Below are 21,530 nucleotides of genomic sequence, written 5' to 3' on the forward strand. Positions count from 1 at the left end.
CTCGTTTAGGCGTGAAATCACTCTCAACAGTCCTTACCCACTGCTTAGTCCCCCCGGGTGTACTGCTGTAATGAAGAGTTGGAACAAACTCATCGTTTTCTTCATTTGAACAGGTTGGGCTGGTGTATATATTGTTATTAGAAGAATCTCCAATAGTTAAGACTGCATTGTCTTCAACAATAGACACAGTAGAAAGATCTGCGACAGTAAATTAATATAATGAGGACAGTCAGTGGACAACAAAATCACAATAACATCACAATAACTTGTAGCATGGGGGAGACATCAAAATTGCGAGTAATGTGACAATAATAAAGTATGATAACAAAGAAATTTGGGAAACAGACGGCAATCAATAACATCACAATAACACTAAATGTGCTTATCTTATGCCACTCTCTTATCAGTCGTATATTTTCACGCTACAGCACAATAATATCACAACAATAGTAGCATAATATCAAAAATAACAGTACAATAATATCATCACGTTTCTCTACTTTTTCAATAATAGTACAGTAATATCAGAATAACAGTACTCTGATTCTACTTTATTACATACAGATAATACTGTATTTATTATGTTACTCTTTTGCAAGGCATATATTTTCATGCTACTGCACAATAATAGCACGATAATATTACAATAATATCACAATAATGATCGAATAATATAATCATGTTGTCTTTGTTACAATAATAGTACATTAATATCGAATAACGAGTTCTCTTTTTCTACTCTAATACAAGCCGATAAAGATAATAATATCGGAATAAATTTGAAAAACACATAGAAATCAATAATTGATTTATAAACACTCAGGCTAATAATAGTACATTAATATCAGAATAACAGTTCTCTTTTTCTACTCTAATACAAGCCACACAGTACAATAATATCAGAATAACAGCTGAGAAACACATAAAAATCAATAATTGATTTATAAACACTCAGGCTAATAATAGTACATTAATATCAGAATAACAGTTCTCTTTTTCTACTCTAATACAAGCGTGACAGTACAATAATATCAGAATAACAGCTGAGAAACACATAGAAATCAATAATTGATTTATAAACAATGGCGGATAAAGAGATAAGAATCAATAAGTATTACCTGTTTCCATATTTACTGTCGAGTTGATTTCTTCGCTAACATTGTTATTAATCTCGTTGTCCATCTTTTTACACCTGAAAACAGTAAAATCAAGTATTCAATTCAATTAAAATCAACGAATTTCACGAATTGTATATTAATTTCGAAAATACGATTGAATACACTAAAAATCAACGAATTTAGATTAGCTGTAATTCGATTGCAGCTAAAAATCAACGAATTTGTGTAATCTTATTAGGTTTTTTATGAGTTTTGTATAGTCGGCGTTCTGATTTTTGAGTTTTCTCTGTTTTTGATTTGTAGAGAGATGTAGAGAGAGAGAGAGAGAGAGAGAATATCGTTAGAATGAGGTTTCTGTTTTCATGTTTCAGCGCTTTTGTATTTTTCGATTTTTCCTTCTTTTTTTTTCTAATTTATCATTTAATCTCAGTCCTTGATTTCTTTTAATCTCAGCCCTTGATTTCCCCAACTCACAACTCACCATAAGACCCCAACTCACGAGATCCCGCCTCTATATATATATATATATATATGACGGTTGTACAATAAATTTTGCGGTACATCTATATTGAACCTAACGCAACTACATAGATTTTCCATTTAAATATGTCAACTTCTCAATTCTAACCTAGTCGATTTTATTTCCATGTAAACCAACGTAACTTGTATAACTCATTTATCTTTTATCTCGTTAAAGTCTGTAAGTAGAGGTGGCAAGCTGGCAATTATTGACTAGGTCCGAAAACACGACACATAAACTCGACACGAAGTTAACGAGAAAAGGGTCAAGAGTCAAGACATTACAACGCATCTTGTAATTGGGTTGCATGAAGCTTTAATTGGTCAGGTTAGAGTTGATGTCTTTTAATACGAACCGACGAATGGCTATTTATTAAAAAAGTTATAATTTTGCTTAGTTAACCTGATAATCTAAGTATCTGACCAACGTGCTCGAAAGTAATAATTATTATTCACCATTTTATTAAAGCTTAGTTAGATTAAGTAATTAAACAGGTAAAATAGGTTGAAATGAATCGACTTAAAGAATAAATTAAATGAGTTAAACATGACAGGTTGGGTTGTTGAAAAATTAAATGAATCGGGTAAGGGTTGAGACAAATGACATAGAAGTATTTATGTAAATAAATGGGTCATGTTTAGATAATGAACTCATGTAAAATTGACACGAACACAACACGACCTCAGGTCTGTATAATTTTATAAATCTTAGCCTAGCTAACCCAACACCATATATACTAAACCGCCTTGGTCAAACATTAGAGCTGACCCTATCCGCCCGGACTCGCCCTGTCCTTCGGGTCGATTTTTACCCGGCTTGTGTGACCTTGGGTTGGACCCGGGTCGAACAAATCCAGACCTGCCTCGAGTCGGGCTGGACCGATTCCAAGGCCACCTCCATCAGGCTTAGCCTGGCCACTGTTGACCTGCCCTCTATCCAAGGCCGGTTCCGAGTTCCTAGCCAAGCTTGATCCAGATGTTTGACCACGCTTAATACTAGATCAAAACTCGCATTACAACATATTACCTGTAACACCCCACGTTAATTGAAGAGGTCTAGTGATAGGCTTAAATGACTAGTGTTTAAAGGGATTGGAAGTACTACTCATATCAACAAAGTGCACTTTGTTTTATGGTCATCCATGCAAAAGAACTTCACAGTTAAGCGTGCTTGGCTAGGAGTAGTCTTAGGATGGGTGACCTCCTGGGAAGGTTTCCAGGCTGCGTATCGTGTAATTAGTACTGACCCCGTTTAATTGTTTTAAAAACTGTGGTGATCCGTTTTATTAGTTGACAGTTTTGGTTCATTTGACAGTTTTGGTTTGAGACATGTAATCACTTAAATTACATTTACTTTTAAAGTACGTTTCTTTATTGTCTTATGATTATCATTGCCTCGGGTAACCGAGATGGTAGCACTTCCATGCCTTAAGTGGTCATGGTAAGGTACTTGGAGTATGGAGGTGTTACACCTGGATACGGTACGGTTTTTATAAAACCGTATCGTATATACGGATTTTCTTTTCGTATATACGGAAATCCGTATAACTCAAACCGTATACCGTATCGTATCCGTATTATAAAACCGTATCGTATATTTTTGTTCACCCTTAGATAACCTGACCCGATATTGACCGTAAAACAACAGTTAATGTACATACACATTGTTTTAACATAAAATTACCTGTCAAAAACTAAGTACATAAAATATATGCTGATAACCTGACCCGATATTGACCGCTAATAACCCCTGACTTGCCACCTGTTGATGACCCGAGCCGAAGATGACCCGACATGAACTGTAATCGACCCAAACCCATTACTGACTTGACAGTTGACACTACTCGATATGACCCGACCCGAGGGACCCAATTGGGACCTCCCGTACTCCGTAATTAGCCAATCCGCGCACCCTAAAATACTTCAATCGCAAAAATTCACAAAATTCCCCCAAACAAGAAACAAAGTCAATCGATTCCAGTTTCTCGATCATCTAGAAGTCATTCCTTACAACAACGAAATTTCAAGGAAGCAACATTCCAATTCCTTAGCGCATTTAACAAGCTGGATCTACAAAGACTACTTTACCCGCTATAACAACGCGTACACTTACCCATCTAATCTATAATCTTCAGGTTCGTTTATCTCATTCCTCTCTTACAGATTTACATAAAGTTCTTTCGATTTGATTTTCCAATTGATTTGATAATAATCCGATTAAAATGGGTGATATGAAGGATAAATTTAAAGGGTTCATGAAAAAAGTTAATAATCAATTGAATACCTCTTCTTCTGGTAAATTTAAGGGCCCGGGTAGGGTTTTAGGTTCATCATCATCATCATCATCTGGGCAATATGTTAATCCACATAGAAATCCAAATCCAAATCCAAATCCAAATTTAAATTCTGTTAATTCGTCGTCAAATTCAAAACCTTTATCCCAAAAAGCACCCGTTTCGGGCGTTTCTGGGTCTTCAATGGCTGGGAATTCAGTTGAGGGTCAGAATGTGAATGTTTCGAGTGCGAAACCGGTTACCAGTTTGGATTCTAGCCAGACTCGGCCTGTTGCGGATGGGTTTGATCCGTATGGGTCTTTGATCACGACTGGAAAGAGGAATAAGAATGGGTTTTCGCTTAATGTGTTTGAGTGTCCGGTTTGTAACTGTGGGTTTGGTTCGGAGGAGGAGGTGTCGGTGCATATTGAAACTTGTATTGTTGATACGGGCAAGAATGTGGGTGACGCGGAAGGTGTGGGGTCAGAGGGTGGTTTTGAAGTTGAGAGTGAGTCGAAGAATGAGGTGGAATCGTGTGTGGGCGTGTATCTATCAGGGAATCCATCGGAAGGGTCTGTTGACGTTGTTTTGAGATTGTTTGGTAATGTTGTTAAGGATCCAGAGAATCAAAAGTTTCGCAGGATTAGAATGGGTAATCCTAAGATAAGGGAGGCGGTTGGTGATGTAGTCGGAGGCATTGAGTTATTAGAATTTGTTGGGTTTGAACTTAAAGAAGAGGGAGATGAAATGTGGGCAGTGATGGACACGCCTTCGGAAGAGGGTGTTTTGGTGATCAAAGAGACTATAAGATTACTAGGGCAAGGCAAAAATGTGGGCCCGAAGGTTGAGGTTGAGCCGGAGAAGGTTAAGAAGAGGGAACCCGAGATTATTGATCGTCAAATTAAGGTGTTCTTTTCGGTTTCTGAAAGTGTTGCAGCAAGAATTGAGTTACCAGATTCATTCTATAAGCTGTCTCTTGAAGAGGTGAGAAGAGAAGCCGAGATGAGGAAGAAGAAGATGGCCGATTCTCAGCTTTTGATTCCTAAATCCTTGAAGGAAAAGCAAGCTCAAGCTGCGAGAAAGAGATACACAAGGACTATCATTAGAGTTCAGTTTCCTGATGGGGTGGTTCTTCAAGGTGTCTTCTCGCCTAGGGAGCCGACTAGTGCTCTCTATGAGTTTGTGAGCTCAGCTCTAAAACAACAGGGCTTGGAGTTTGAGTTGATCCATCCTATACCAGTAAAGCGACGTGTAATCCCGTGTTTTCCTAAACCCGGGGAAAGGGGATCAACACTCGAGGAAGAGGATTTGATCCCGTCTGCTTTGGTCAAGTTCAAGCCTATTGAGACTGATTCTATGGTATTCACTGGACTTACAAATGAGTTACTTGAAATAAGTGAACCACTTGGTATTAACACTTCCTAACTCGCTTTTACAGATTATTTTGTTTTTGATAATTGTGAAATTGATATATAATGGAATAGATGTTATGTCGAATGTGTGAACTTTGTTAACTTTACAACTTTTTTGTTATCAATATACTCTATGTTGTACAGGTTTGGTAATTCGTATGTTGTCTTAAGTTAGAATAATTAAGACGGTCTTTTTATATAGAGTATAAAAAATACTCATTTATTGTTAGTAATAAAAGAGTATTTAACTAATTTAAGGGTCGTCTTATAGTATCTCATTGTAAGACGGTCTTAATCTATAATTTGTGTTTAAGGTATTACTCCGTCTGTACCACTTTTTGACTAGCGTTTGCCGAGTTTTTGGGAAAATGTGAAACCGTATTCCATTGTTCATTTGTGGACTCGTTTTCTAGTTTGATACACATAGCCACATAGGACATAGATTGGTCAAATTTATCTACTCCCTTCGTACCACACCAAAGGTAACACTTACTATAAACGAACGTACCATACCAAAGGTAATATTCCTTATTTGGCCCACAACATTACCAACTTATCCTTATAACCATTTGATATTTACACAAAATGCCATTACATACCCCACCTACCAATTCACAATTAAACACCCAATTACATACCCACCTATTTATTCCCTCTTTACCCTTACTTTTTCCACTTTTTCTTAAATACTCCATTTTTCCCTACGTTACCTTTGGTGTGGTACGGAGGGAGTATGATTTTGGCACAAAGAGCATGGAGATGAGGGGTTATCTTGTGTATCTAGTGAATGGATGACAAGTGGACAAAAATATAATTAGAGGATTAAATTACCCATAAAAATTTTTTTCAATAAAAAAAGTAAGCAAATGAATAAACATCGTGAAATGAAATAGGTAAATAGAAATTTGGGATGAAGGGAGTACAATTCGGTTTAGTCCAGTTTGCCTAATTTCACCCAGAAAAACACATGACCTAAATAATTAAACATTCCCATAAAATTAGAATTTATACATACTAGATAGTATCCCGCGCTTCGCGCGGCCTGTTTTAAAATTTTATTATTTTAATTGAAGAAAAATAATATAATTCATATATGATCTTTAATATTTTTACTTAGAAATAAAAATAAATTAATTTTTCTCAATTTTTTTTAGGTTTAACTTCAATGTTTTAAAATAAAATACATACAATTTTAAATATTAAAACTAATAAGTGATAATTAATTATGCATGATAAATGTTTTATAAATAAATTTGTTACTTATCTAATATCATACTCCCTCCTAGTCGCTTATTTCTTCCCTCTTTCATTTTCGAAGCTAGTCGGATTTTCTTCAGTTAATACAACTGGTTGTATATACAACCTATTTAATGTAGTTGAGCTTTATTATAAAGTTGTCGAGTTCTATTAACAAAATTATCGAGTTATGGTGCAAAATTATTGAACTTAACAGAATAATTATTAAGCTTAATAACTTAGTCAAATAGCTCAACAACTTTGTGTGAGAGCTCAACAACTTTGTGTGAGAGCTCAACAACTTTGAGGCGGTTGTACAATGCTACTATACAACTGGTTGTAAGATAGTATTTGTGGATTTTATTCCCCCTTTCCATTTTCAGTAAGTTTTTTAGTTGTGAAATTACCATATTGTCCTTGTCTATTTTTTTCATTTTACAAAAATTGCCATTTATTAGTGAACCTAATTAAACTTGAATAACGCAATGATGAACATTGAGCTCTCACATTATATTATTTAACGATACATTATGTCCCGAACCAGTTAATATTTGTTCAAAATGATGTGAATATAATTTTATATAATTTATATTTTTTTTATGTATAATGTGTGATATTTATGTATCAAACATATAGCGTCCAAACTCAACTTATGTACTTTCTCAAATATTTTTTTTAGTTTTAACTTCAAAGTATTTAAAAGATAACATATAAAATATTTAACTAAAAGTAATACTCCCTCTATCCCGGTCATTTGTTGTCCTTTTCCATTTTGGGGTGTCTCAGTCATTTGTTGTCCTTTCTATTTTAAGAATGAACTTGATGAGTAATTTGATCATTCTCATTCAATTTGTTCCACTTGTCATTTAGTTATCGGTCCTCTCCTCTTTCCTTGGTCTTTGTGCCAAAATCAAAGAACAACAATTGACCTAGACGGATGGAGTATTTATTTAGTCATAATCAATATTTTATACTTGACGGAGTTGACGCATACATATTTAATTGAAGATATTAAAGAAAAATGTAACGTGTTTTCTACTTTTTCATGGCGTTTATAATACTATATTACTTAATAATCATTACTTTTATTTTGATTATTTAAATATACCCGCGATCAATGTGTTACTGTGTACATACATACTCCTTATCACACTATTTAAACCTATCAAAATCTCACATGTATTCAATTTCTCGCAATATAATTTTTTTCATTGTCACACTATAAAAACTTGTATCTTATTAGTTTTCTTTAAGTTCTATTTTTAATAAATACAATGACTATCCCAAAAATATACTTTTCTTACCGGATTTAATGGTCTAAGTTTTATAACTTTCACAAAAACAATTTTTACGTAAATGTAAAATATCAAAATATTTCAATAAATATAATCAAAATTATACTCAATTGAAAGCATTTTTCGCAATGAACGTAACTATTTACATTTTAAAATTTTTATCAATTTTTTTTTTTACTAAATTTAGAGTCAAATTACCGTAATTTTTTTATGTAATTTTATAATAAATTTATTAAACTATAATTAATATTTTGCTGAGATTTATACAGCATTTATCATGATCATATTGAATAATTAGCTGTAATTAATGATTGTCATTAAGGCTATATAGGACACGTGGCGCATCCACAGCGTTTCAACCCAGTTTTATATATATATATATATATATATATATACTCCCTCCTATTCTTCTTTTTCTTCCCCTTTGGATGGGGCACAATATTTAAGGAAGAGAATAAAATATGAATTGTGAATTGGGTGGGGTTTGGTGATAAGAGAGAGGAATGAATAAAATAAGGAATTGTGAGTTGGGTGGGGTTTGATGATAGGAGAGAGAAATGAATAATTATGAATTAAATAAGAAATTGTGAGTTGGGTGGGGTTTGGTGATAGGAGAGAGGAATGAATAAAATAAGATTAAAAGTTTCCAAAAAAGGAAAGGGGAAGAAAACCTGAATAATCCGTTTTAGGAAATAGGGAAGAAAATAGAGAATAGGAGGGAGTATATATATATATATATATATATATATATATATATATATATATATATATATATATATATATATATATATATATATATATATATATATATATATATATAACAAAAACCACTTCGTTAATATGGAGTAGGTAAAATTATAGTTTACCCTATTCAATCATTTCTATACATTTTTTGAATATTTTAATCAAATATACAAAATTAATTGGAATAAAGAGAGTACTTTCAGGTAAAAACTATAGCATAAAAGTACATTTATTCCCAACCTACAATCGAACGAACCCATAGAGGTAGAGATAGCCGACACGTTCAAACTAAAAAGCTGGAGTGGTGTAGAGTGGATCAAACGGCTCAAGCGAGGGGATTGGGCCTTCTAATTAGGCCCAATATGGCTCTCAGGCCTGCCCAAAAAAGGCCCGCTTCACATTTTGGGTGATGTGTGGGCCGTATGGTTGGCCCGGCCCGACTTACTGACACCATCTAAATCGGATTTTGTACTTATTTACATGCAAAAGTGGTATGTAATTACCAGTTGAATAAAGTTTGTATGGCATGTCTTAGACTGTGATTTGTGAAGCAGACATTACACCAGTTACACCACCGATGCCCACAAGTACACAACGCATCACTTAGGGTGTGTTTGGATAGCAAAATTGGAGGGAAAGGGAGGGGAGGGAGAAGGAGGGAAGAGAAAGGGATGAAAGGGAAGGGGAGGGAGAATGGAGGAGGTCATTTTCCCTCCAAATCTTGCCTTTGTTGGAGAGGAAATAATTTGGCTTGGAAGGGGGAAGTGGAGGGATTCAATTTCGTTCCCCTCAAAATCCCTCCACCTCCATTTTGCTAACCAAACAAAGAATTTATCATCCCTTCCTTTCCCTCCCCTCTCTTTCCCTCCAAATCCCCCTATCCAAACAGACCCTTAGTATATTACTCCGATGTCTTCTAAATTTATGTTTAAACGTACACTGATTTTGTATGAACGACAAACAAACCAAAAATTTGGAGACACGACTCGAAAATAAGGGTTAAATAGAAAAATGTACTTGGCGTGTTTAGACCTTAATAAAGCACAAATCTTTCGTAGAAATAAGTCATTTGACCCAAAAAAGCCCATATTCGCCTGCATGGGCCGATAAAGCACCCCAATAAATTTGGCCTGGTCTGCACGCTCGGGCTATATTTAGACCTTCAATCCGGCCCAAACTTGGCCCAACCCGGCCCATAATCACCTGTAGAGGTGTAGTACGGAGCTAGGTTGCATGGACACTCCTCCTAAACGGCGTTCCCGTGTCAGACACCCGTGTTTGACACGACACTCGTCAAAACGTGTCGGACACTTGTAAAACCGTGTCTAACTTTCATCTTTTATTTGGGCACATGTCCGACACGTGTCCATGGTATTTTGAGCCGTGTCCATGGTATTTGGACACACCTCCAAACGGAATCAAGTTGAATTTAAGGTAAATGGCGAGAATTGTTATATGGTTGAATTTGGTCGAGAAATAAGTTGAATTGGAGACAAATGATGTTCTTTAGACTAGTAATGAGATGTCGAAATTGATTGATTATAAGTTGGTTTTTGGTTTTGGAAATGAGAATGAGTTATAATTAACGTAAATTTTACCTTCACTTATTTAAATTTAATATTCAATACATTTTCCAAAAATAAAATCACACATACATAACTATAAAATATACTCCCTCCAATTCATCATACACAATGATCCCCTTTGAGATGGGCACAATACTTAAGAAAAATGAATAAAGGACAAATGTGTGGTTTGTTGATAGAAGAGAGAGATGAATTATTAGGAGTTAAATAAGGAGTTGTGGGGCCAAAACATTAAGGAAAGTAATAAAATAAGAATAAAAGAGTTGTGCGGGGTTTGGTAATAGGAGAGATGGATGAATAAAATAAGAGTAAAAGTTACCAAAAAAGGAAAGGGAACATCACTTGAATAATCCGTTTCGGGAAAGAGGGAACATTATAGCGAATTGGAGGGGGTATATTTTATTAAATTTAAATGACGTGTCCCGTGTCCTAAATTTCATGGGATGCCGTGTCACATGTCCGTGTCGTGTCAGTGCCGTATCCGTTTTGGTGCTACCTAGTTACGGAGTATATTTTTTCTATGAAGGCAGGAAACACGTTATTTACAAGTTCAGCGTACCAGAGTAATATTTTTAATTGTACACAGTAGACAATACTGACAAACCTTTTTACAATTATTTTTATATACGGAGTATATTGTGCGAATAAAATCTGCATTATTTTTGCGTAAGACCAACAATCTTCTGTGTACACAGTAGACAATACTGACAAACCTTTTTACAATTGATACGCATGTAGTTTGAAAAAGTATTAGTACACATTTTCCGAAAGTTGGTGGACTATGGTGCACAAACAAGAAAAATAATCCCAATGGCATGTACGAAGTATTATGTTTACACAAATTATTCTATAGGACCATTTTATGAATAAGACCAGCCCATTTACAAAACGCCCAACTAAAATAATTAATATATTTGTAGAAAAATATTTTATTTTAATAACTTAATACTCCCTCCGACCCAGACCAAAGGTAACAGTTACCCAAAATGGACGAACCATACCAAAGGTAACATACTATAAATGGCATATTTTTGGACAATATAATCCTTATACCCTTCTCATATTTACACAAATGCCATCATGTGACCCACCCACTAACTCCTTATTTAACTCACCTAAACCCATTTAATAATACCCACTACCCATGTGGCCCACTCACCAATCTTTCCATCTTTGCCCCTCCTTTTTACCTCTTTTCTTAAATAACCCATTTTTCACCATGTTACCTTTCGTCTGGGTCGGAGGGAGTATTATATTTTGATAACTTGCACATTTAAATATGTCCGAGTTCATCCTAAGATATTGAGTTATCAAAAAAAAAATTAAAATGCAAATATAATTAACTATTAAGTGTGAGCTATTCTCTTATTGGGCCAGTCCTATGCTATAGGACGGTCCTATAGGAGAGTTGCTGTTATGTTTATCTTTCTAACTTAATTTCAGGCTTATTTTAATTCCGCTTAATTCAATTCAGTTTAATTTATTTTTATTCAGTTCAGTTTAGCTTATTTTTTCACAAATTAACTCTTCTTTCTAATAAGAATAAATATAATATTTGCACTTTAACCATTACCTTAAAATTTTAGTTGAGATGGTAATTTCAGCACATGTTTGGGGAAGCCTGTGCACTAGCCACTTTTCAAGCCCAATGGCATGCGAGTGAATGAGCGTAATAAGAATAAATATAATAGTTGGACCTCACTATCACCTGTAGCTCCATCAATCAATCTATATATTAATCTTCCAAGTCCATTGACACATGGCAGTCTATATTTCAAGCTTCAATGACGTGGCAAATTTCTAGCCCCTAAATATCAAAACGGAAAATAAACGTGATTATATATGGCAATATAATATTTTCTCCATTAATTATGCCAACCGACTACCAATAGTTAACGAACACCATCGTCACAACTACAAACCAACAATCGACGACCAACACAGACCATATACAACCACCCTATCGATGACAACCATCACTACTATTACTACTACTACTACTACTGCTACTACGCTGAGGCGACCATCTCTAATCCATTAGCGGCGACTACCACCACCGCCAATTATTAACCAACAGCTTCCTGTGACCACCGTCAACCATAATGACCCGCAGATGACCCATAACCCTTCTACAATCACTTATTGACATGTATAGTACAACCTACAATCATCCACCATCGTCTGATGACCGCCTACTATCCGGCCCAACCTAACGCCCCAATTTGGTTGGAAAGATGACGGGTTCGTTCGGTATTATAGTCATGGTGAAATGGTGAAGGAAGGGTGACTAAGAATGGCTGAAGGGAATAAGGAGGATATGTGAATGTGTGATGAGATGATGGACTCAACGAAATGACAGACAAAAGACGGAGGTTTAAAGATATTGATCTCTTTCTTTTATAATTTTTAATTCCCTTATTTAATTAATTTTCTTTTTTCCCTTAATCAACTAATTAAAGTTCAACTAATTTTCTTTTTTCAAAACATTTGTATATATCATATGTCAAAATAGATCTGTGAATTTCACGGTTTAAAAAGTTCAAATTGGGATAATAATTAGCAAAACTAATATTATCATTTGATTTGTTAATGGGAATTTTTTTTACGTAAAACTAATAGTATTTCATGCGTAATTCAACTGTAGAATCGTCTTTTCAAATGGAATCATAAAATAACTACGTTATACTTAAAAGATAATAGAGTTACTAAAAAATTTGTAACTTAAAAAATAATATAGTTACATATGGAATTAAAAAAAATAATAGACCGTTTGTACTTCTATTTTTTTTCATAAGAATTTTTATATTTCTAGAATAGTTTGATGTAGCAAGGTCTATGTTACTCTGACGCTTCACTTAGTTGTCGTATAGCGCATCCGATACGTATTTTTTCGGATATGGCACAACACTTAGGATAGACTATTCATTTTAGACCCAAAAACTTAAAACTTAGCAGAAAATAGTCGTATCCGATACTCTGACTCCGTGTCATGTCCGATACGTGCAAACGAGTCCGAGTAACATAGATCAAGGTATAATAATAAAACACGTAATAACTTTAAAAAAAATACGTTATTAAAAAAGATTAAATAGACAAAATGAACAAGAAATGGACTTATAGACCTATCAAACGGGCGGGTCAGAATACGGGTTGAGTCAGATACCGGCCGGGTCAAATATATACCGGGTCTTGGGTTAGGTCAGGATCAGAATACGGGTCAAATAAAAGTTTATAACGTCGTTTATTTCACCATTTTCAGCAAAAAAACATGCCTTTTAAAAGTAAATCATATTTAATTTTAATAATATAATTATATTAATTACATATCGTAATTATATCAAAATATTATAAAAATAAAGTTATTTTATTATTAAATGATATAAAAGTTATATAAAATTGATTTTAAAATTTGTTTACGGTCAAGATTTACGGGTCCTAGACCCTGAAAAACCGGGTCGATCTGCATAGATTGGGTCAAGTTACGGGTCAAATTGGATTTACGGATCGGGTCAAGCTTTGACAGGTTTAAATGGACTGATGCAATAACCATTCCCACATATCATTCATGACAAGTAGTATATTTTAAATAAATTGTACGGATTATAATATAATATTTAATAGGGGGTATTTTCTTAAACTCATAAGTTATAACTATAGTATTAAATTTAAACAACAAATATTATATAACACATACCCAACCCTAATTCGTTGTTATTACTTTTCCAATGATTGTTTGTATAAATCATAACTACTAATTTTTGAAATTTATACTAACATGTTATTTATAAACAAATTAAATTGTAATCTCGTGAATTTCACGGATTTAAAACTAGTTAAGTTTAATTTAGTTCAGCTCAGATCTTCAGGTTGTGTCGAGCTTACTATTAAACTGATGATTATATGAAGAACATGATTGAAGAGATTGTATGAATAAAAGTGTGTATATTATTGATCATATAAAAGTAAGTTATATTTGGCGGACTAAGTCAGTATATATACACGAGCATACACCGACCTATTCTAAGCTAACTCTAGTTTACAACTTCTAACCAAAAGTCTAACTAACTAACTAATTCAGTTAGTGATTCTGTAACTAACTCTTTGCTTGGTTAGTTAATAACCGTCTGTCTAACATTCCCCCCTCAAGCTTGATTTAGCAGAGAAGACTAAACTAAGCTTGGTTGCTAGGAAATGATGTTGATCAGACCCCAAAGCTTTGGTCATTATATCTGCAACTTGTAAGCCTGATCTGACATGCTTGGTCAGTAGAAAGCCATCTAACTGTTTTTCTCTCACGTAATGACAATCTATACTCAGATGTTTCGTTCTCTCATGGAACACTGGGTTCTGAGTAAGATGTTCAGCTGCCTTGTTATCACAGAACAAGGTGATTGGTGTTGGGACAGTAACTCTTAAGTCCTACAGTATGTTATCTAACCAGACCATCTCTGAGGCTGTATAAGAAAGACTCCTATATTCAGACTCTGCTGAACTTTTGCTGACCGTGCGCTGCTTCTTAGTCTTCCATGATATTAGGGAGCTACCCAAAAAATATGCAATAGCCACTCAATGACTTACATGTGAAGGCACACTGACCTCAATCTGCATCACTAAATGCTGTGAGATTTAAATCTGATGATGCACTGTAGAAGAGGCATGTGTTGATAGTTCCCTTTAAATACCTTAGGACATGTATGACAGCCTGTAGATGAGGTGCCCTTGGTGTACTTATAAAATGGCTCAAATGCTGAACTGAATATGACAAATCAGGCCTAGAGGAATTTAAATATAGCAATCTGCCAATGAGCCTTCTGTAAACTTCTGGTTGTTCTAGTAATTCCCCTTCATCAATGGACATCTTTAATCCCCTGACCATGGGAAAAGATGATGGCTTGCAATCCTCCATATCCATGTCCCTAAGAATATCTAAGATGTACTTTCGCTGGTTGATCATAATACCTTTGTCATTCCTTGATACTTCTAGACCCAAAAAATACCTCATGTAACCCAAGTCCTTGATAGAAAACTTGTTGTCCAAACCCTTCTTAATCTGATTTATCTCATGGTCACTTGTGCCAGTCAGGAGCACATCATCCACATAAACTAAAGCCACAATGAAAGACTTGCTGTGCTCATTATACCTGGTGAACAATGAATAATCATTTATGGACTGTTGAAAGCCAATGCTGACCAAATACTTACTGAATTCCTTCTTCCATTGTCTACTTGCTTGCTTTAGCCCATACAACGATCTTTTGAGCTTGCACACCTGACCAGGCTTGACTGAATACCCCTCAGGAGGTGTCATGTAAACCTCTTCCTCCAAAAAACCATGGAGAAACGCGTTATTTATATCCAACTGATGCAATTGCCAATTATTTGCTGCTGCAATAGTAAGTAATGCTCTGACAATGGTAAACTTAGCCACTGGTGAAAAAGTGTCTGTGTAATCTTTGTCTTTGATCTGGTTATATCCTTTGGCAATTAATCTTGCCTTATACCTTTCAATGCTGCCATCTGGCTTGTACTTGATCTTGAAAATCCACTTGGAACCAATTGGCTGTTTACCAGTTGGTAAATTCATGACTTCCCATGTGTGATTGTCCTCTAATGCTTTTATCTCTTTTTCCATAGCCTGAACCCAGTTGTTATCAAGACTGGCTTGTTTGAAAGTATATGGCTCATCATGACTCATGGTTGTTGCCAAAGAAGCAACATAATTTGTAGAGAAATCATGGAAGTTCTTCAAACTGGATTGCAGTATTGGAGCTTGCAGGAGTAGAACTTGGCAGCTTGACAGGACAATGATATGGCTGAAGATGAACAGAGAGCTGTCTAGGCCTAGAAGACCTTCTAATCTTGGCTGGAGAATGTCGAAGAGGACCAGATTGAGTCTGTCCAGTATTTGTACTAGTACTACTTGAAATATTATTGTTTGGACTGGTGTTTAAAGAATGCTCATTATCATTTGTGTTCATAATATTTTCAGGTGATGTTGTATCATTAATATTTGGCATAATAATATTGTTTTGAGTTTGTGGTACCAACACAGTGGAAGATGCTGGATTAACCAATAAATGATTGGGTGTATTATTGGATGACTGTTGTTGAAAGGGAAAAATGTCCTCTCTAAACAAGACATCATTAACAAAAATTTTCCTTGACTGTATGTCATATAATCTGTATCCTTTTTGTTGATGAGGGTAGCCAAGAAAAACACATTTCCTGGCTCTAGTCCCTAGCTTATCAGTGTATGTGGGAGGCATTGTTGTATAGCAACAACAGCCAAAAACTCTAAGTGTTTCATAGGGTGGGTCTTTCCCAAAGATCATTTTGTAAGATGTTTGCCAGTTAATAACAGAAGAGGGCATCATATTAATCAAATGTGTAGCAGTGAGCAAGCAATCCCCCCAGAATTTTATTGGCAAATCAGATTGTATCTTAAGAGTCCTAGCAGTCCCAAGGAGGTGCCTATGCTTACGTTCAACCCTCCCATTTTGCTGGGGCCTCCCTACCACACTAGTCTGATGCAACAAACCCATAGTTTTAAATAAATCACTACAGACATGGTAAAGAAACTCAGAGCCATTATCATCTTATGATCTTTAATTTGGCCTGAAATTGAGTAACAAGATAGGCAAAGAAATATTTAATTAATTTAAAAACTTGGTCTTTTGTTTGGAAAAGGACAATTCATGTGTTTCTGGAAAAATCATCCAAAATAATAAGAAAATATTTGGCGCCTGTGACAGTGGGAGTATTATATGGTCCCCATACATCCATATGCAACAATTCAAAAACATAAGAAGCTTTAGAAGAACTAATAGGAAAAGGAAACTGATGATGCTTAGACAAAACACAAATCTCACAAGGCAAATTCTCTTTTATTATCCCATTATTAGTATTTACAAACTTGAGCTTATCATAGCCCATATGACCTAGCCTAGCATGTAATAGTGCTGCAGAAATGCTGCTTGTACTGCTATTTACAGAATGGAAACCATGTTTATTATCTGAACAACTATGACACTCAAAAACTTTTGAAACTAAAGAAACCACTTTATCAACTAGTGCTTGTGTATTAAAATTTTGAAATCTGTAGAGGTCCCCTATCCTTTGTCCAGTAGCTATAACTTTCTTAGTTGAAAGGTCCTGAAATTCACAAGCAGCAGTAGAAAACACAACACATAATTTGTTATTGTCAATCAATTTACTAATAGACAACAAGTTTTGTTTAAAATCTGGTACGAACAGAACATTAAGTAGAACAATATCATCAGTTAAACAAACATCACCTATCTTGGTCACATATTTGACAGTGCCATCTGGTAATCCTATGGATAGTGGCTTGGGTAAGACTCTAACATTGTGTAATAATGCAAAATTAAAGGTCATGTGGCCAGACGCACCAGTGTCAATGATCCAATCATGCAATAAAAAACTATGATGCACAACATTAGCATGAGAGATAGGAAGTATACTTGCAAAGTTGGATGTTGACAAAGAAGTCACGTTATCATTGATTCTCTTGAGGACTTGATCAACAACAGAGGAGACCAAACCATTCATGACATCAGGATCAACAAAAAACCCTTGAGAACTGCTGGCATGGGATGATCCAGTTGCTAAGGGATTATCAGAAACAGGAACTTCTTCTTCCATAACATTAACATTGTTTGCAGATTTCTTGAAACCTTTCTTGCCATCAAAGGTCTTTGGCTTGGCTTTAGAATACTTATTAGAAGTCTTGGTACCTTTATCAGAAGGAAAACCCACAAGTCTATAGCATTTCTCAATCTTATGCCCAGGCTTCCCACAGTATGCACAACCAGTAACCCAGAAACACTCATCTAAATTGTGATTATTCATATTACAGTGACTACAATGTTTCTTTGATTTCTTATCAGTTTGATGAGACTCAGCAGGCTTGTACGCAGCATATGCAGATGTTTCAGCTAAAACCTCAACAGACTCAACAACTTGTTTTTGCTTTTCAATCTTTTGTAACAATCCTAAGGCTCTATTAATGGTGGGTAAAGGATCCATGGACAAAACTTGAGTCCTAACATGATCATAACCACTATTGAGACCCATGAGGAACTGAATCAATCTTGAATTATTTTCACGAGTAATAACTCTCTTCATAAGGGTACAAGTACACAGAGAAATCTTGCCACAAGAACATTGAGGAATTGGGTCTAAACTATTTAAGGTTTCCCAGTAATTCTTCAATTTATTGTAATATTCAACCAGAGATAGATTAGCCTGACTTACAGCATCAAGATCTTTCCTCAGCTGATATACTTCAATGGCATTGGCTTGACCATAGTGCTCAAGCAACTCACCCCATAACTCTGCAGCAGACCTGACATACTTAAGATTATCACGAATAGACTTGTCCAAGGAGTTAAGAATCCACTTCATCACCATCAGATCACAACGAACCCACTGATGATATTTCTTGTCAGTCTTGGGTGGTTATGGCAGTGTCCCATCAATAAAGCAATCTTTGTTTTTAGAAGCAAGAGCCATTAAAACATCTTGTTTCCAACCCAGAAAGTCGTTCCCATCAAACAGTGGTGAAACCAGATGTGAAAAAGGCTGATCAGAAGAAGAAAGGTAAAGTGGATCATCATAGTAATCATAACTATGATTATTGTGATCATCAGAATTCTCAGGCATTTTTGATGTTTATGATGATCAAAATTTGATCAAAAAGATTGTATATTGATGATTCTTGGAAGAAAATTTGATTGCGGAAGCGTTTTGAAGATGAAGATATGAAAGAATGGATCGAAAATTTAACTGGTAACTGATATCATATTAAACTGATGATTATAAGAAGACCATGATTGAAGAGATTGTATGAATAAAAGTGTGTATATTATTGATCATATAAAAGTAAGTTATATTTGATGGACTAAATCAGTATATATACACGAGCATACACCGACCTATTCTAAGCTAACTCTAGTTTACAACTTCTAACCAAGAGTCTAACTAACTAACTAATTCAGTTAGTGATTCTGTAACTAACTCTTTGCTTGGTTAGTTAATAACCGTCTGTCTAACACTTACGATTTGAGGATTCTAACCCATGAACCTGTACTAGAGTTATAGTACCACGTTGACATGATTACAGAAATTAGGGCTGAGCAAAACTGGATATCTAGTACGGTTTTGTATCACATATCCGTTTTCAAAATCTTCATTTTGAGTATCCTTATCCGATACGGGTTTTCCATATATATAGAAAACGTATATCCGGTTTTTCCGTATATCATATCCTATTAGAATATACTTATGTATATTCTCCTTTTGTATTTTAGTAAATATTATTAGGTGCAAATAATTAGGATGTTGTTTCCATATTTGTAGGTTGTGATTGTTGTATTCTGTAACCAACCTCATGTATATATTGAGATGCTAATCAATAGAATAATTCAAGGGAAATACATTTCTTATATGGTATCAACCCTAAATCGATCCCCAACATCTTCCGCTATTCTCTGTCTTCTTCGTTTTCCCTTCACATCGCAACCATGACAAACGATACTGTCTCCAACAAAGCTCCTTTTTACCCGGCCTATTCCGTCTCCAATATCAAAAACTATGTCCAAATAACCCTCGAGTCAGAGAACGTCCACTATGCGTCATGGGTAGAACTTTTCCTCAACAGTGCCCGTGCGTTTGATGTAATCGATCATATCGCTCTTCCTAAGGACGCTGTGATTAACAAAGACGCTCAATGGACACGTCTCGACGCGATCGTTAAACAATGGATCTATAGTACTATCTCACTTGACCTCCTTCACACTATACTTGAACCAGGTGCCACGGTTCAGGCCGCGTGGGACCGTCTCAAGGATATTTTTGTTGATAATCAACATTCTCGAGCCGTGCTATTGGAGCAACAGTTCTCTAGTATCCACATGGATAACTACCCCGGCGTATCGTCTTTTTTTCAGGCCCTCAAGATGATCGCTGACCAACTCGCTAATGTTGGTGCTCCGGTCTCTGACACTCGTCTTGTTCTTCAAATGGTTACCAAGGTTTCCGATGGGTACGATGGGATCGCGTCTATTATTCAACAGTGTGACCCTCTACCATCCTTTTATAAGGATCGCTCCATGCTATCACTCAAGGAGAAACGTCGTGCTAATGTCTCGGGTTCGAATACCACTGCTCTCCATGTCTCTCACACAAACGCCTCCGCCTCCGATTCTGATTCACGATCTAATTCAAACAACCAGGATGGGTCGTCAAATTCGAATAAGGGGAAAGGTGGCCGTAATAATCGCAAGCACAATCGTGGGAAGAATGGCCGTGGTGGGTCCTCGAACAGCCAGCAGTCGGGTGGTAATGGGGCGGCCGTGGAAATCAGCAGCAACCAGGAACGTGGACGTGGGTTCCCCTGTCACCTTGGCAGGCCCCACAGCAGCAGGGGTGGACCGTACCACCCTGCCCATATCCCACAGCCGGCTGGACAACTCCCCCTCCGCCTCGTGCACCAGGTATTCTTGGCCCGCGCCCCAATCGAGCTTTAATTGCGCAACCAGGGACTTCGGGTGCAACTCAGGGAGCATTTGTCCCTACAGATATCGCTGCGGTTATGCAATCCTTATCGCTTCAACAGCCGGACGATACCTATTATATGGACACGGGTGCGTCGTCTTACATGACATCCAATAATGGTAATCTCTCATCTTATTCTAAGTTAAGTAGCAATCGTCACATAGTTGTCGGAAATGGTCATTTGATTCCTATTGTCGGTCGTCGTGCTGTGTCCCTCCCCCCTAACCAATCCCTCACTTTAAATAATGCGCTTCATGTTCCCAACATAATTAAAAACTTGGTATCCGTACAAAAATTTACTACTGATAACCTTGTCTCTGTTGAATTTGACCCCCTCGGTTTTACTGTGAAGGATCTCAAGACGGGGACGCCGATTATGAGAAGTAATAGCACGGGGGACCTATACCCTCTTCACCCTGCGTCACCTTCTCCGTCATCAGCCCACGCCCAAGCCCTCACTGCCATTGACGCCCTCATTTGGCACGGACGCCTAGGACATCCCGGCTCCGACATTTTTAATTCCTTGTGTGCTCACAAAAACATTGCTTGTCGTCCCATTAATAAATTTGTTGTTTGTCATTCTTGTCAATTAGGAAAACACATTAAACTACCGTTTCATGATTCTTTATCCAGTACTTTGTTACCTTTTGATATTATGCATACAGATTTATGGACGTCACCTGTTTTGAGTACGCTTAATCACCGCGACTATATTTTATTCCTTGACGATTATACTTATTTTTTATGGACCTTCCCTCTCACAAATAAATCC

General features: G+C 36.0%; 2 protein-coding genes across 2 annotated transcripts; one reads left to right on the plus strand and one right to left on the minus strand.

Moving 5' to 3' along the window:
• Positions 1-3,551: 3,551 nt before the first annotated feature.
• On the plus strand, positions 3,552-5,475 carry LOC141643498 (plant UBX domain-containing protein 2). Its single transcript, XM_074452683.1, has one exon. The coding sequence runs from the start codon at positions 3,860-3,862 to the stop codon at positions 5,333-5,335; it is 1,476 nt and encodes a 491-aa protein (XP_074308784.1). The 5' UTR covers positions 3,552-3,859; the 3' UTR covers positions 5,336-5,475.
• Positions 5,476-16,876: 11,401 nt separating this feature from the next.
• On the minus strand, positions 16,877-18,613 carry LOC141641711 (uncharacterized). Its single transcript, XM_074450363.1, has one exon. The coding sequence runs from the start codon at positions 18,611-18,613 to the stop codon at positions 16,877-16,879; it is 1,737 nt and encodes a 578-aa protein (XP_074306464.1).
• Positions 18,614-21,530: the final 2,917 nt, after the last annotated feature.

Source organism: Silene latifolia, chromosome 2 (genome assembly GCF_048544455.1).
Source record: "Silene latifolia isolate original U9 population chromosome 2, ASM4854445v1, whole genome shotgun sequence".
Taxonomy (NCBI): Eukaryota; Viridiplantae; Streptophyta; class Magnoliopsida; order Caryophyllales; family Caryophyllaceae; genus Silene; species Silene latifolia.